At 40.9% G+C, this 17,150-nt stretch overlaps 2 protein-coding genes across 6 annotated transcripts in view; both read right to left on the bottom strand.

Annotated features, from left to right (window-relative positions):
• Positions 1–2,081, bottom strand: part of CAH1 (carbonic anhydrase 1) — a 31,532-nt gene extending 29,451 nt beyond the window's left edge. Inside the window, exon 1 of the mRNA XM_018036306.2 lies at positions 1,624–2,081. Coding sequence (XP_017891795.1) covers positions 1,624–1,663 — 40 coding nt within the window. The 5' untranslated portion in view covers positions 1,664–2,081. The remainder of the gene's footprint in view (positions 1–1,623) is intronic.
• Positions 2,082–6,487: 4,406 nt separating this feature from the next.
• Positions 6,488–17,150, bottom strand: part of LOC108632004 (dystroglycan) — a 101,160-nt gene continuing 90,497 nt past the window's right edge. For 4 of the 5 annotated variants that reach the window (XM_026819339.1, XM_018036293.2, XM_026819340.1 and 1 more), the window contains 8 exons: positions 15,939–16,067; positions 14,705–14,830; positions 14,108–14,473; positions 13,795–13,869; positions 12,671–13,153; positions 11,810–12,330; positions 10,199–11,664; positions 6,488–10,027 (listed from right to left, as the gene is read on the bottom strand). In XM_026819339.1, the coding sequence (XP_026675140.1) occupies positions 9,804–10,027; positions 10,199–11,664; positions 11,810–12,330; positions 12,671–13,153; positions 13,795–13,869; positions 14,108–14,473; positions 14,705–14,830; positions 15,939–16,067 (3,390 nt within the window). In that variant the 3' untranslated portion in view covers positions 6,488–9,803. The remainder of the gene's footprint in view (positions 10,028–10,198; positions 11,665–11,809; positions 12,331–12,670; positions 13,154–13,794; positions 13,870–14,107; positions 14,474–14,704; positions 14,831–15,938; positions 16,068–17,150) is intronic. The other variant, XM_026819342.1, reaches the window with a different exon arrangement.

The raw sequence follows: 17,150 nt of genomic DNA, 5'->3' as shown, positions 1-17,150 counted from the left end.
ACGTTATTTTGTTCATGTTACATATAATTTCCTACGAGAAAATAATATGGGCCATTCGAGGCCATCCGAGTGGACAGCGCCGTACGTGATCAGAAATGATTTTAGGGTTCCAGATTAGAAATTCTTAATCGCCAATCCAAAGCGATTTTGCAATGGAAATTTAGAACGAACTATAAATACATGTTGATTAGAGCTTAGACCTGATGTTAACGAATAGAATAGAATGTCAATAATAAGACGATGACGTTGGTGCACATCGAAGTTCAACGTGGAAAACATCTTCGGGTGAATTATTTTTCTCATCGTTAACCGACATTTATCAATACCGATTTTTTATCCGATTTCATATTTAGTAAACGCGCATTACGAACATTGTTATTCCTTGAATTGACTATCAATGCCGTCAATCAATTTTTATTAGATAAACGAAAATGATTAATTGGAAACAGAAGTCAACAGGAACAAAAAGACCGGAAACAATGAAACAATACGACGTGAATCTGTGCGAGTCACAGATAAAAAAAATTGAATTGCGATTTCTAGAATCGCATCGTTGCAAAATGAAAATTCTGCAACCTTTTCGTACCCATACTTTTTCTTTATTTACCTCGCGCGACGATAATTTTTTACCAAATTGCAAACCAAGTGTTTCATCGAAGGCCATACGAAGCAATAAAATGCGTCGACAAAGAGGAATGATACGCCAGAACAATAATAAATGCTCCCCTAGGAATAATTCCGCAATAAATGTTAACAATGGCAATCGATACGAGTATTTCATTTTTAATGCCGAGTACTTGTTGAATAAATTACACGTAATTCTGAATTAAGGTTGTATGACCCCTTAAATAAAAACAACCAATGGACTCTTGACAATTATTATTATTAGTAGATCGCGGATTTTTGTGCAAAATAAATATCTTAATAAAAACACGTTTAACAATTTTATACATCTCATAGTGAACGTCCCAATTTCTGTTCGCATTCCAATTTCTACTCCCTATATTTTATTTTAAATGCAATCTTATACAAGTGTTGAATATTATACAAAGTGATAAACGAGTCAAAACAGAACTTGGCAAATTTACTATACTTCTCTCAGTAAATATCATGTTTTTTAAAAGTTTATCGTTTCAAACTACGAACGTAGCTCTTTATCACATTTGTCAAGCTTTTGGCAGAGATCTTATAATTCCTACAACCTTAGACGACTCCTCATAGCAGTCGTTACGATATAAAAGCTAGAAACTGCGCAAGATAGATCTCCAGCGATCGCTTTGATCGATCGAATAATCAATAAACACGCTATTATAAAACTCATGCAATCCCTAATAAACGTCAAACCGTAAATTATAACTAAGATCGAACGGAACGCGAATTACTCGATCTGCTGTTATAGTAATTTAAAATATAAGATCACATTATGTGTATTTTACACCGCTGTAATTGAAAACCAACATGTAAGCGTAACGTTGTAAATGTCACTCGATCCTCTATTTTGACACTGAACTTTCGAAGCACACGTAACGAACATCCGACCGGTCGAACGTAACGAATAATTGATGAAACCGATGCAAGTTTAATGCGAAGCTGGTTGATTTATAACATACGTTACGAACTCACCATTTTGGGCGGAGTAGTCCCAATCGTTCTGGTCGGCCATCTCGATGAACGAAGACACGATCGCCTTAGATGAAATTCAAGTCAGCGTAGTTCAGATCCGAGTACAGTTTACTCTTCGTCTTGACCGCGATTCGAATCTCGTTTGGGTCCAACAGGTCACTCTCTACTTCTATTTGCGTCTACCGACTCCGAATAATTAACCGGTTACCGACTTAACTAGCCGATGGACCTCGTCACGGGGTCGATCCGAACTCGAAGGAGAACGAGCGGCAAACGAGCGCGGCTAACTTTCGAATGATCCCCTCGTTATTTAAATTGACAACACAACGAGCCGTAGGGAGTGGATGTGACGGCGCGTGTAACGGGCTCGAGAGACTTGCACGTTGATGAGTAAAACTGGAAACGAAAAGGTGATTCACCTCTCTGGATCGTCCGCGAATGCAACGCCGGCCGGCCGCTCACTGGATTTTATAACCATGCTGGTCACGTGACTTTTACTACGAAAATCGGTTCGCCGCGCATGCGCTAGTAAATGTTTACACGTGCACGGAGAATCCCCACCAAATGTTCCAGCACGTGCTTACGCTTACGGACGGCGCGGCGACGACGCGCTGATAATAATTGTTAGATGCTTTGAACCTGTTTGCTCACCTTTTTTATTAGCTTTCTGTTATAAGTCGTTCGTGGCCTTTGCGAAGAACGCCGCATTTTTATCTACGAAACTAATTTGATAACGCTGTATCCAAGGCCCATTTTATATGTGAACAGACACGTTCGTAATAAAAGGAATGAATTCGTGCTGCGATAGACGGCGACTAGCTACTCGACGCGTTAATGAGTCATTTTTGAATCTGTTTTACACGGAAACATTAATCTCGATGAGACGATAAGGTAAAATAACGCGCGACAATTGTTTTATCAGCTGCAGAATTCCGATGACGAGAAATCAAATGCGAACGCGTCACGGTTTCAACTGTCGTAAGCGTTTTTCTTTATTATTATTTCTTTATTAACGAGCATAAGCCGTTTAGAATATAAAAGAGAAAATAAAAAGAACTGTGATGAACTTAAAATATCAATAATAGATGTACGCAAATATAAACTTAAAAATGCAGCTAATAAGAAAAATAAGCTGAGAAAGAAAAGAGAGAAAAATGGAAAATAAATTTAAAGTTAAAGATATAAGGAATGGGATTAAAACAAATGAATGACAAAATTTAATTAAAGAGTAGAAGCCGGCTTCTTTCGTGTCAGCCAATCATTCTTTTAATGTCCTTCCATTACCAGAGTGAATGCATGCATTTAAAATTCTCAAACGGTGAGCTCGTCAGTACGTCTACTGATATTAAATTATTCCGTTTTCAAGTCTGTCCGAATGTTAATGGGAGTCACTGTACATTGATATTGTTCTTCAAATTCTGTAGAACGTATTTTGGAACAATGCTCTCGTGAGTGACCATCGATCAACAATCGATGAAAAGAGAGATTAGATTACTCTACCCGTTAACCATTCATTCATTCATACTCTCTTGCTCCTGAATTCTTCTTCAAACTTTCACAATGCGCACTTTCTTCCTGAACGCGACGTACAACGAATTAATTTATCATTGAAGAAATGATGATAATAATCGATGAATAAGACAATACGTACTATTTCAGTCAATCAGTATAACAATAAGTTAAATACGACTGCGTCACCCGTCACGAAATCATCATTTGATAACGAGGCTCGACCGATCATCTCTGATGAATCAGAATAACTCTGAAGAGGTCGAGGACCGGAATCCTGTTCCAATCTGGCTATGGTCATTCTGTTCTATCAGTTGTATTATACTCTTTCTCCTAATCCTACTTTCAATACTAAAAGAAAGTAGACTTGCGTTCCAGTTTTATAAATACGCGCGAACTAATTACTAAACTGCGGATTTTATGCATTCATAGACAAATTGAATACAGAGAAAATTATGTGAACATCTATGAAACGGATGAAAGTATGTAAATGACCAGAAGTATATTGCAGTGCTTAAATGATGTTCCTATCTAACGAGCATTTTTTAAATTGATAATTACAAACTATTTTGCATGATAATCCACAGTCTACTTACGTTGTGACCCGAAGTTGCAGATCTTTATTTATAAAAAATGAAATAAATTGAGAAGAAGGAAGCTACGAGGGTCTCCGAGATCGAAGCACTCTGTACCAATTTAATTTCATCGGACAGCACCGTCACGTCAGTGTTATGTCATGGAACGTGCCTGATCATCTCGATCGTCGTTCTACCAATAAACCCAACTCGCTCGTTCCACGGCGCTGCTCTCAATAAAATTTAATGAATTCCAGCAAATTCCGTTGGAAAACATCGACGAACGATACATCGTTTCGTCTCAGAGACAAAATTTGATTTTCCACATTTGAAAATGTAGTCCAAACACCACTTCGAAGAATTAACATCACTGTTCATATGTAATAGTAATTAATACTCAGCAACATTAGGTTTATCGTTGAACATATGTCGGTAGAAAGATCAAATTCGATGGCTTCAATAGTGAGAAAATTATTCGTAATTATTAGACTGTAGGATTTTATGCAAAATAAAATATTTAGAAGAAAGAATTGAAAAATGAAATTTAAATATGATTTGCATTCATGAATTAAGTATCATAGCATCCATTTTGTTTCTAATAATTTCCATGTTTTTGCATATTAAGTGCACTGTTCAAAATTCAACACTGTTACGTCTTTTATAAATACATAAAAATCTGGACAGATACTAGAATTCCATTATCAGAGGTAATGCGTTCATCAATCGCGTTTACAGAAAGAATCTTGAATAACAATTTTCTATAAATAAATGAAAGCTGATTAGATTATCCATAGAAACTGCGTAATACATTTGTCATAGATTCCACAAATCTTTTCGACAATTGCGTATTGAGTGCATTGTTAAAAATTTAACACGTTTACATCTTTAATAGATGCAAAAAAATATTGATATTAGGAAGATACTGGAATTCCAACGTCAGGGGTAAAGCTCTATTCAACCGCGTTTGCAGAAGGAATCTTGAATGACAATTTTCTACAAATGGATAAAGGTTGACTAGATTATTTAAATTCGTAGAAACTGCGTAATAAATTCGTCAGAGCTACCATAAATTTTCTCGACATGGTCACAGCGAAGGAACATACACGCGTATTACAATCTTTAGTAATACGGTGCATGCATGCACGAATCATTATTCATGCATCGAATAAATCCGTGAACCGTATTTGCATTTCAATTCCGAGTGTCGGCGTACGTACAGGAAGCGATAGTATTGTTGAAGTACTTTCCATCTCTTATGCAATCATCATTTTGTTCGTCCTTCGCGGCAATTAAATCGTTGTTCAAGTTCTACCTTCAAGAATATTCTCAATCTTCGCCATCCGTAAGGAGGAACTTCTCATCGTCCCATTTTTATTTCTTTTGTGCTAATTTTGTCTTATTGTATTCTCCTGTGCATAAAAGGGCTTTTAGTGTAATAAATAAATAAATAAATAAATAAATATGCGATCACTCCAGTTTCTTATGATCATCCTTGACAGGCCTCATTATGCACATTAATCATCGTCCCTCGTAACCAGCGACGAGCAGACGCGTTAAAAATGCTAATTGCCTATCGTCACCTGCATCTGCTTCGTTTGTTTTACTTAACAGCTACTGTCGATGCGTTTCTCGTTCGCGTCTTCTATTTTAAGACTGGCAACGTTATTTTTTTCACGTCTACCGTCAATAAGCCAGGGAACATTAACATTTTCAGCAATTTAAAACTGTATAAGTTTCAATAGTAGCATTTATTTTTAAACGACACTGATGGACGTTTTATCGTGTAACGACGTAAGAAAGCAAATGTTGAAATGTCCTGGGGCACAAAACTGTTCGTTTTCAACTAAGTGCAAGTAGCTATTATATAAAGTAACAGCTGTTATTATTTTTACTGGGAAGTTACTAAATAAATTTCCTGAAATAAGTAGAACCAAGCAACACTCTGATTCGTGTATTCTTTAATTAAATATGGAAATTAATAGAGGAAGATTCTAAGAAATTTCTACGGTCATAATGGATTGCACAATTCTCCCCAATGACGCAAACGTACATATCGTTTGCCGATTTTTATTGGCGAGTCGTTGGTTAACGCTAATTTAAAACCATTTCCTTCGGACGGAAAGGTGACCGCAAAAAGGTGTAACGAGATCCGTCACCGTCTCACTTGTACGATACGTAATTTGTTAGAAAAACTACGCGTACGAGTATAAACAATATTCAATGTCAAAAGCGAGGACGGACGACTCCACAGCCGCCGTCGCCGTCGTCCCGTGGTCGATTTGTCGCAAGTGCTCTTTGCCAGCTCCGATCTAATTAATCCTCGTTAAGTCATTGTCAATTGTTTACGTAAACGAACGTGCAGACAGAAACTTTCGGTCACGAATCGTACGCGTGTGCACCTCATATTCTCCTCCCAATTACATACAAACTGCTTCAACAATCGATTAACGATTAAATATGTCTTCTTTGAGCTCGCGTTGCTTTGTACAGGTGCACTGGCTCTTATATAAAATTTAATAATGTTTTCACATGCATCTCAGATTACCCTTTACGCTCCAGTGGAATGCAAATAAAATGAAGAATGATAAATCGTCAGTTGGACATTGGAAGGCTTCAAGGTAAATCTGTGATGAACAAAACGTAGACCGGATCATGGTAAATAGAGCAGAAATCGTAAGAGGGATAAAGTTCAGGAAACGTTGAGTCCTTCGATCGCTCACCTCGCTGCAGGCAAGGACTCTTCCTAGAAAGCTAATCCACGCGCAAGGAACAAAGCCTGGTATCCTAAAATGGCTTTATTAACTCTTAATCTTTACACGTGTTTAATATGTAGTACTTGTCAGAGATATTAATCTGTATACGCGTGTGTCTGTGTGTGGATGCTTTTTCATTTAACGTCCTTTCATTCGTTTCATCGGAGACACCGCTCGAAGGAAGGACGAACATTTTTTTCTTTTTTCACTACTCACTCCAAATTCCCTTTCATCCGGTTCCGTCGAGGCGCCGCGCCGTTGCAGACAAAAATAAATTCGCGAATAGGCAATCCTTATAATACCATTTATGAGAAATTCCTTATACACGTGTTAATCGTTCTTCGTCCCCCGATTTTGGAACTTGTTACTCTTGTGTCCCTCAGGAATCTTCATTGCGTCCCGTTTTCTTCTGTACAAAATACTTTCCGAACCCTTCCTTCTGTTTCATCGACCAAAAGGGAAAGCTGGTTGCCCTCCGGGTGTCTTTTTTCTCTTCTGATTCGTTTCACTGGCTTACTTTTCTGACACCGTTTCTTATAAATATCGTACACGGTTTTATTATACATAATCGACGTTTCCTTCATAAGTAAACACAATTTGCAACGCATGAGAGTTACGCGATACAGGCGATGATATGATTCGAAGCATGATATGAGTCTCGCTCTTGCTTACCGCAGATCGAGGCAAAACAAGTCCTTAAACGATTCCCCTGCGATCGAATGCGACGTCCTCAACCCGAGCATTTTTATATTTTTTTTTTCTCGTAAAAAAAGGTTTATTTTTTAGCTTAGCCCGTACGTGGGTCACCCGCGCCGATCGCTCACGATTCCCCTCAGTGGATATAAAAAATGTGATACAAAAATAGATAACACATCATTCGACTTTTCGTGAACGAATTCATCGTGAAAAAGCAATTTAATGCTGTTTCTGCGATTCAAATACATGTCCCGATTTCGTACGTCTGCGATAGGCAAGAACCCGCGATGAAAAAGGATTTCAAGAGATAGTCGCGTGTTAATATTTATATATATACTTAAATCTTCTACATTATAAAGACGTTAATTAATATTAATATATATTATATCGTAATTTAGCTTGCATACGAAACATCCGGTTCTTCTCGTCATTCTACATACACAATTATCAACATCATCATTCATACGAAGTTTCAATATCATATAGGATTGACCACTCGTATTTGCGGATTCTTTAACCGCCCGTTAAGGAATCTCCAAATTGTAGGTGCAAGATAGATATCGTTCATTCTTTTTTTTTCCATCTTCTCCTTGCCCTTCGTTTATTGCCCTCTCCACCGCTTTTTAAAAAATACCAGGAAACTGTCGAGGTATCGAAGAGAAACGTACCCGTATCCCGGAAAAAAACATGATACATTTTCTTTTGCGTTTATTCGTTCAAGAAAATCAGTCGGATAAATGTTCGTCGCAACAGAGCAGCTGGTTAAAACTGTACAAGATCAGTGTCGTTTCATATAAAATGTGTCTGCGCTCTGCGCAAAGGAAGTACGGGTTTTCTCACGCCTCTCCTCTCTCGTTTGTATACACGATAAAAAGTAGGTCTCGTTTACTTTATAATTAATTCCCGTCCCACCTTTGTTCCATCGTATTTAATTTTCTCATCTGTGCTTTAAATAGTTAGTACTTGTTTTTTGGCTTGGTAACTATATAAAATCTAGATTAAATTAAGCCTGCGACGAGTTAAAACGATGCTTGTAAAGCTTCCTCCATTTTTCAAATGGTAAAAAGAAGGAAACGTGTGTTGGACGATAGTCGTAGGGCGTCGTTACTGAAAAGGATGAAAGGAAACTGAAATTGTCGGATTATTAAACGAATAATAAACTTCCTGTACAGTGCGAGAAATAAAAATAATAAGTGAGAGCAAGATGATAGAAATAAATGCTATGCGACAATAGGTCTGGCAGTGTTTCTCGAACATCGATCTAAGTAACTGCAGCAGACTGTCTATCGAACGACAAATAGGTAATATACATATTTATATATATAATATATATATATTTGTATATATTATCATTAGTTTTTCATTTTATTCTGCGTGGCCTACAGCGCCAATGGAAGCATTTTGATGTCATTCTGCAAATGGCAATATTCGCGCGAACAGATATACATTCGAGTTAAGTTTGCTTTATTCTTTTCATCTCTTTAAAAAAATCCTTAACGTTTAAGTCTGATAATAACCGATCATCGGATGGGTCAGTTTCGATTAAAAAAACAGCTCGAATACAATGGGCGATAAAAAGAACTGTCCCGTCCGACGACGAATATCCATTAATTATTAATTCTTCTTTTTTTTTTTAATCTGGCAGCGTTACGCGTTGTAGGTACGTTGTAAGATTCGTTAAGTCAATAGTCCATTGATACTTGGAGACCGTATTTTCTTGTCTTCCGCACGGTAAACTGTTTAAGTCGTAGAACCATTTATAGTACGTGCTTTTTAATCTTCACAGCAGGATACCCTTATTGCTTAAAAAATGGCACTGATATTACTGAAATATTATAAACGAGTATCGTTGCTGCGATTTTATACACACACCGACTCTCTCCCCCCGCCCGGTTCATTCCTCCACCCCCTGACCCCTCGATTTCTATCGTTATCGAGTCAGATACATCTCGCCCTAAACGACTGGCTGGTTCTACAATGTCCTCGTAAACCTAAAACCTAAAATTATTCTCGCTTACCCGGTCGGAGTTAGTAAATCATTCTCCTCTCTCTATCTCAATCTCTCCCTATCTCTTTCTCTACAGTTTGAATTCGTTACGAAAGGCAACGCGTGATTTGTTTCATCCCATACACTCCCTAGAAAACGTGTTTCTTACTTCGATGAAATTATATGAAAGTGCAACGATGCATACGATCGTTGAAATTAAAATTGTGAAGAAACGAAATCCGCCGCGCTTGCGAGTTACCCGCGTTTCTCCCTTCGTTTCCGCATTTAATGTACGTTGTATAAAAGACGCGGATAAAAGAATGAGTATACATGTACGGATACGTATAAAAAGTTGATCGTGATAAATTAAGTAAACGTGAGCGTGTGATTTTTGGCGAGTTCTCGCGAATCGATCGGTTCTCCTCTTCTTTTGCATTTTTAATTAATGATCGAATGCCGGGACGAATCAAAGTTTCTTTTTTTTTTCTTTTTCTGTTAGTTAATTGTAAGATTATTGTATACGTTCAGAGATGCACAGTTGTCGAGTTTACCGGCATGCTGAGGCTTCTTCTGATGGTTGGTTTGGTTTTGCGCGTGTATTGGGGAGTCTCCGAGCATCGCTAGCATATATTTACGCGTGGGCGAGTGGACCGTATTTTGTTAGGGAGGCACGTACGGGGGTGGTTTCCTGTACGTCGGGGTCGGCTTAGGACGATTCTGACGATTGGTTTCGCGGTTCGTCGCGAACGGTGGCGGAGGCTGATACGGTTCCTCGGAATTCTCTTTTGGCAACATCGGTACGTCCGCGCCGTCTTCCGCCTTCTGATACTCCGGCGGAGGTAGAGGCGGTTTCTCTTCCTTCAAGATCACGGGAGACTTATTGCCTGTGACAAATTAAAAAGAATGAAATATTATTAAATGTTAAAGAGGATAATAACATGTTACTAAATACAGTAATACAAGAGCGTAGACGCGATATCTTCAAATGTTGTTCGGACGCGGTAATATCGCTTTTACGCTCTTGTGTTACAGACTGTACACTGCAAAAAATTCACCTGGATCGGGTTTCTCATCCAGTTCGTCCTGGAAGATAACCGGGATTCCCTTGCTGCGGAAACTCTGCCTCTCGTCATCCTGTTCGCTGACGCTCATCTTTCCGCTGCGCCTTCGTCTGTATAAGATGCACGCAACGATCCCCGCCAGTATTAACATTATGGCGATTATTATGGCCGGCAGAACGAACGTGATCAGATAGTCGTCGCGGAACGCTCCAACGGACGTGGAGTCGTCCACCGGTGGTACATGATTATCGGGCGAGTGGACGTCCGTCAGTTCGCCGAGACAGATGCCCATCGGGATGACAGTGATCTGTTTCACGGGGAACTTGTCGCCCATCACCTCGAGGACCTCGTCCGTTACCGATCGGCGATCGTTGTCGCTTTTCACTAACACCGATCGCAATCTACTGACTTCCGCGTGAGCGCAGTACGTGGTCGGCAGGGTTCTGTTGTGCCACGTTATCACCGTGCTACCGTTCGATATACTGTGCAATGATATAGCGCTTGTGTCCTTGTCTTGGTACAAATCTCGAAGCTTCTCGATGAAGGTTCGTTTCCGGAGGGCTGAATGTGCGAACGACTCGTACGGGATGTCCAGGGTCATGGAGAACTCTACCGTGTGGTGCATGAACGAGGCGTCGTGGACGACGACGACCAAGCTGTCGGTGGCACTCTCGCCTTCCTTATCAGTGACGACTAAGAGGTACTCTTTGCGCCCCACGTCGCTGCGCATCGGGACACCGTAAAATTCTTGATTCTTGCTGTCGAACTGCAGCCACTCATTCGCCGGAATAGGCTTTCGTTTGATCGTCAGTAGAGACATTTGCATGTTCCTCGCGGAACCGTCTTCAGCGTCGTAGAAAGTATCTTCGGGCACTTTAAATACCAATAATTGACCGACGGTCGCGTTGACGAGGTCCACCTGGTTTCTGGGTAGCGGCGGGAAGTTTGACTTAGGCTCCTGCGTGGAAACTTTCGGTGGTTCCGGACGAGTGATGTCCTCGCACTGACCGATGCCTTGATAGACTACGCGTTTCACTCGGATTTGTGGAAGAAGGGCAGAGATGAGTTCGGTGCTAGGATCACCGCTTCTATCGACCAAGACGCGCAACAGATTGTTGATATATTCCTTGGGACAGTCGCTGCTTCTGGGTAAACTGTCATTGGTCCAAGTGAAGATCGCTTGATCGCGATCGACGTCAACCGATCTGACAGTGATATGTCTGGCGTCGCTGTCTCCATACAGTTTAGCTATGCTTCGAATCACTTTTAACTCCCAGTCGATGTCCGTAGGGAACTCGGAACGTTTGTCGATCTTCAAATAAATACTGAACTCATGGTTCACGCTGCGGCTCAGCTTATGTTGCTGCACGTGGATGTCCAATTGATCGGTGGCGTTTAATCCTTCGCTGTCCGTGGCCGCGAGATCGTACGTCCACGTTGAGATATCGTTCTCCAACGGCCTGCGAAATAAAAGAGTTTTCATGCATACGTCATACTTTTTAAAATGCACGTGTCAGACAAAACTCGAATTGTTATCGTTAATGATGAATCTAAATGTATATAATCTAAATGTTTCCCTTTTAACATTCGATCGACGATACTCACAGTCCGTAAACTTCCTGCGAGGTCTGATTGAACTGCAGCCAGTGGCTGGGCTTCAGCGGGGCGCCTTGCAAGTACAAGCTCAGTCGCAGCTGCCTGGTGTTGCCATCCTCGAAATCGCTGAACGTGTTCTCCGGTATCACGTAGCTCAACGGCTTCCCGGCGGTGACCGGTATCTTCTTCAGCCTCCTATCTTGTCTAGGTGGGAAGTTGTAAACCCCGTATTCGATCGTTTCCGTGGTAACCCTCGCCGGTGGTTCGGTGGCCGCGCTAGTCGTCGGTGCCGGAGTGGTAGTGGTAGTGGTACTGGTCGTTGTCGTCGTCGTGGTCGTAGTAGTAGTCGCCGGAGCCATGGTTGTAGTCGTGGTGGTAGTAGTCGGAGTCGTCTTTATCTGCGGCGTCGTTGTGGTAGGCACTGTGGTTGTACTCGCGATGAATGCGGTGGTAATAGTTGCATTCGCCGTGTTAGTTGATACTGAGACTGGCAACAGAGTAGTCGGCTGTCTCGTTGTAGGGACCGTCGGCTGAAGACAGAATAAGGACGTCTCAACGCCGGGAAACTATGCATTCTTGTAAATATCGAGATCTGATATGAATCAAGGGACAGAATTCACGGTTTTGATCTCAAGCGTAAAAAATAATTTGAAAAAGACTATCGGACCGATGAGACGATTAGCTGGTTGATCGAAGCGAACATCTCAGACATAGTTAGCTTCATAGATATAGACAGTTTTAGGTAAAAGGCTTAGTGATACAACGACCTATCGGTTGGCTCAAGCGACAGACTAACGGTGAATCGACTCTATGCGTAGCATGAACAATCGGTATAAACGAGGTGAAAAGCTGTAAGCGTCGAAGCATTACCTCTTCCGTAGTGACATTAACAGTACCACCGATGGTGTCCGTCTCCGTTCTTCCGATGACGACGGTCGTCGTAGCCAAGATCGTTTCAGCGGTGGTCGTCGCGCTAGAGTGAGGAACGACTACCGAAGGGGGGATGCTGGTAGTGAGTTCTGGTATAGTAACGGACGAGACGTTTAGAGCTAGATCGTTGTTCTCCGTATATCTCGTGTTTTTCGTCGCCTCTTCGGTGGTCTCCGTTCGATCCTGTGTCTCGGTCGACGGTATGATCGTTGGTGTCATGCTCGCCGTTGTTGTATCTGCTGTTGTTGTGCTCGTTGTTGTGCTACTTGTTGTACTAGTACCCGTTGACGAGGATGACTGTTGGGTTGCTGTTGTTGTCGGAGTAATCGGGGTGGTGGTCGTCGTGCTCGTGGTGGTTGTTGTTGTTGATGTTGTTGTTGTTGGAGTTGTTGATGGTGGTGATGTAAGTTCAGTGGTTGTTGTCTGCGAAATCGTTAGTAGATGCGATGTACGGCACGAAAAACGTTGTTAGTTACATTATGAAGGGAGCGAAGAAAGACGTATCAAGAATACGAAAAGAAAGTAGTACTAAAAAAATTATGACATTACGAAATTTGTGTGGGACATACCCAAAGTTTGGAAGATGACAACCAAAAATTATCATATGATTGTGTCATGTTGCTGTGATCATCTTCCAAATTCGGACAATTTCCAACGTGAATTTCGTGATGCCATAATTTTTTTAAGTAATGTATATGTAGTGAATTATTATGCTTTTCTCTCAGGCTTTCGTTCACTTTTATTCTGTTTAATAATCTGCATTAAAGGCGACTCTCTATACACATTGACCGGTTTAAATGGCACAGATCGGCATATCGAACACGCAAGTACCCACAGCTGGACTAATAAGTGTTTTAAGCGCAATGATTCCCTTGAAAGCGATTGGCATGGCGAATGGAAGACAGAGACGTAAGAATTTCTTAACGAAAGCCGGTTACTTAGCAACGCAATTTTTTGCGGTCTCCTCTCGGTTTCATTTTTAAATCTCATCTGGCTCTAGAAAGGAAGAAGAGTCGGCGACAGTTCGTCACACGACCCGACACTGATTCATTCTCGATACTTACAGTTGGCGCGGTGTCCGTAGTAGTTCTGTTCATCATCATGTCAAACAAGTTCGGCAGACTCGCGATATCGTCAGTCTAAGCACACCCACGTAAAAATAACATTGAATCTTCATTGAAACATCTTCGTAAAAAGCTTTTCGACAAGAAGTTGTTTGAAAATAAAAGTAGTGAAAGTAGGAAATATTATAAAATATCGAATAAATGGCCACCTAATTTCTTTTTACACAGATTCAAGTCCAATATTAAATCGAATACGAGATAATGTATTACTTTAAAGAAATCCACAAAGAATTATAGAAGGAAAGATACTTACATTCCAATCAATGGATTCTTCACCGTGGTGATGCCTGTGAGGATGTTCCTGCCCCGAGCTTCCTCTGGCGCCGTTTGTGCTCATATCCGGCATGATGGTCGGTGGCACTTGCAAGTCATCGCCATCCTCATCGTCCTCCTCGTCGTAGTCGTCGTAATCTGCATCGTAGCCGTCGTAGTCGTCCGGGTTGCTGTCGCCGGAACCAGCCTCCCTCCTGCTCCTCAGCAACAAGCTCGATTCCGTCTTCACGCGCCACAGAAGAACCGGAAGCTGCATGACTTCCGCCAAAGTGCCGTCCTTCGCCTGTTCCCGGAGTTGCCTCACTAAGTCTGTTTGGTGCCTCCACAGATGACCGTCGCATCCAACCTTTTAACGATGTAATTTAATAAAAATGTTTGTTACACGACTATTAACATTTTCTTCACAAATTTTCCTACAGCATCCATTAAACACATACGACTAGTACATATAAATTTTTTCAAACTCCATCCGTAATTTAAATTAAAGAAAAATTCAGGTTTGCAAATTTTATGTGCCATAAAAATTAATAAATAGTGCAAAGAATATATTAGACTTTCTGGATGAATGAATGTTTACCTGCCACTGAAGAGCCGTCAAATGTTTCTCCTTACGGTGTTTCTCGTTCCCAGGTCCGCTTAGAATCACGGACGAATCATCGCTCAAACTCTCCTTCGCGCTTTGCGGATGCATCGAAAACGCACTCTGAAATTGGGACGGAATGTAGACAGCGATGAGAGATGGAAAACTAAACAGTTAACGAGGACATTCCGGTCTTGATTACACCCTCGATTCTAATCACGGTGAAAATAAATTTTCGAGCGACGCTAGTTAGGGAAGAATGCTTCATGACACAATCAGATTATCCTCAATGGTGGTAGATTAAATTTGCGTAACCGAATCGATTATTCTGAAATGAATTCCCCTTCCGATGATGCAATTTCCCGTAATCGCGGCTTAACGACCGGGTCTCGGGTAAGGTTTGTGATAATCAAATGTTTTCCAAGACTAAAATTCCAATCATTTACGAATATTATTCCCCATTGCAGTAAAACAAAGATGAGTACTTCGTTCATAATATCGATGAAGGTTTTTTTATACGAAAACGGATTAATCATTTTTATATTATTTCTTATGGGAAAAGTTGGTCTGGTATAATTCCAAACATCAGGAACGAATTCATGTCGTATATCGAGGTTTACCTTGTATAAGTAAAATGCAAGCGATAAATATGACGGTTGCTCGTAAGTTTGTTAAAAAATTGCGGAATCGCAGCTACTTTCTTTGGAATATGAAAGTATGCGGAGGAATCTGCGCGGGCCATTGTAAATGTATAAAGAGTAACGCTCTTCCTTTCTTCTGCACGGCGATTAAATTAATTAAGAATTCTCTGGTGGCGTCGAGGAAAAAAAGAGGAAACCGCGCGGCGCTCGAAGGCGTCCAATTTACGTACGCCGGAAGCCGCTTTCTCGCTGGGGATATATTTTAAAAGTTGAATATTTCCCGTATTATACCGAGACCACGATGCATCTTCCATTCTACGCTCGCAGCCACCCCTATAACGTCATAAACTTTCTCCTCGCCGCCGCTCGTAAAGAGGCACAAGCTAAACTTTCATCAAATATTACTCCGCACGTGGCGTTATTTTCGTACAGAATTAGGACACCTTCGCAAGAACCGTCCCCGAATGATTTTTTATACTTCCCTTTTCGGGATACAAAAGTCAAGTTATAACTAGACAGGAGATATTCAGGCAAATGCACATTTCTATAGGAAGTAGATGAAATTATGTTTTATCATTAGGAGGTTTTACCACATGGAGACCCAGGAATCCAGCGAGGTTCTCGATGGTGTTCACCCTGGCTGCCGGCGAGATGTTCTCGAACCTCGCGTCCAACAGTATCGTCAGCAAAGTTTGTTCCTCTCCATCGTTGCAATGCGTCTATAATAGTAAAACATAAAAGTTTCTCTATTTTGGCTGTGCGAATCTTACAGTTAGTTAAGAACTGGGTAAATGATGTCAGTATGAAACGAGCAGGAATTTAGGCCGGTCAGACGGCAAATTGTTTGGGCGATGACGCACGACGCGAAGGATTATCAATTGGCATCAATCAGCATCGTCTACCAGACTAATTTCTTCGGCAAGATTTCAACGTGATATGTGGATCGCGTTGTTGCGTTTATACAAACATGATAGGGAGAGTTCTCTGAAGGGCTAGGGTAGTGACTTTTCTAACATTTTCTTATTTATCTAAGAAAAGCCTTAAGCTGTCCCTATAAATGGAGCAGACTATAAAACTTATATCTAATAAAGTAATCGAATAAATGGCCACCTAATTTCTTTTTACACAGATTCAAGTCCAATATTAAATCGAATACGAGATAATGTATTACTTTAAAGAAATCCACAAAGAATTATAGAAGGAAAGATACTTACATTCCAATCAATGGATTCTTCACCGTGGTGATGCCTGTGAGGATGTTCCTGCCCCGAGCTTCCTCTGGCGCCGTTTGTGCTCATATCCGGCATGATGGTCGGTGGCACTTGCAAGTCATCGCCATCCTCATCGTCCTCCTCGTCGTAGTCGTCGTAATCTGCATCGTAGCCGTCGTAGTCGTCCGGGTTGCTGTCGCCGGAACCAGCCTCCCTCCTGCTCCTCAGCAACAAGCTCGATTCCGTCTTCACGCGCCACAGAAGAACCGGAAGCTGCATGACTTCCGCCAAAGTGCCGTCCTTCGCCTGTTCCCGGAGTTGCCTCACTAAGTCTGTTTGGTGCCTCCACAGATGACCGTCGCATCCAACCTTTTAACGATGTAATTTAATAAAAATGTTTGTTACACGACTATTAACATTTTCTTCACAAATTTTCCTACAGCATCCATTAAACACATACGACTAGTACATATAAATTTTTTCAAACTCCATCCGTAATTTAAATTAAAGAAAAATTCAGGTTTGCAAATTTTATGTGCCATAAAAATTAATAAATAGTGCAAAGAATATATTAGACTTTCTGGATGAATG

This window comes from Ceratina calcarata, unplaced genomic scaffold (genome assembly GCF_001652005.2).
Source record: "Ceratina calcarata isolate Rehan_Ccalc_2016 unplaced genomic scaffold, ASM165200v1 scaffold15.2, whole genome shotgun sequence".
Lineage (NCBI taxonomy): Eukaryota > Metazoa > Arthropoda > Insecta > Hymenoptera > Apidae > Ceratina > Ceratina calcarata.
Note: the sequence above shows the minus strand (reverse complement) of the source record. Positions and strands in the feature narration are given on the sequence as shown.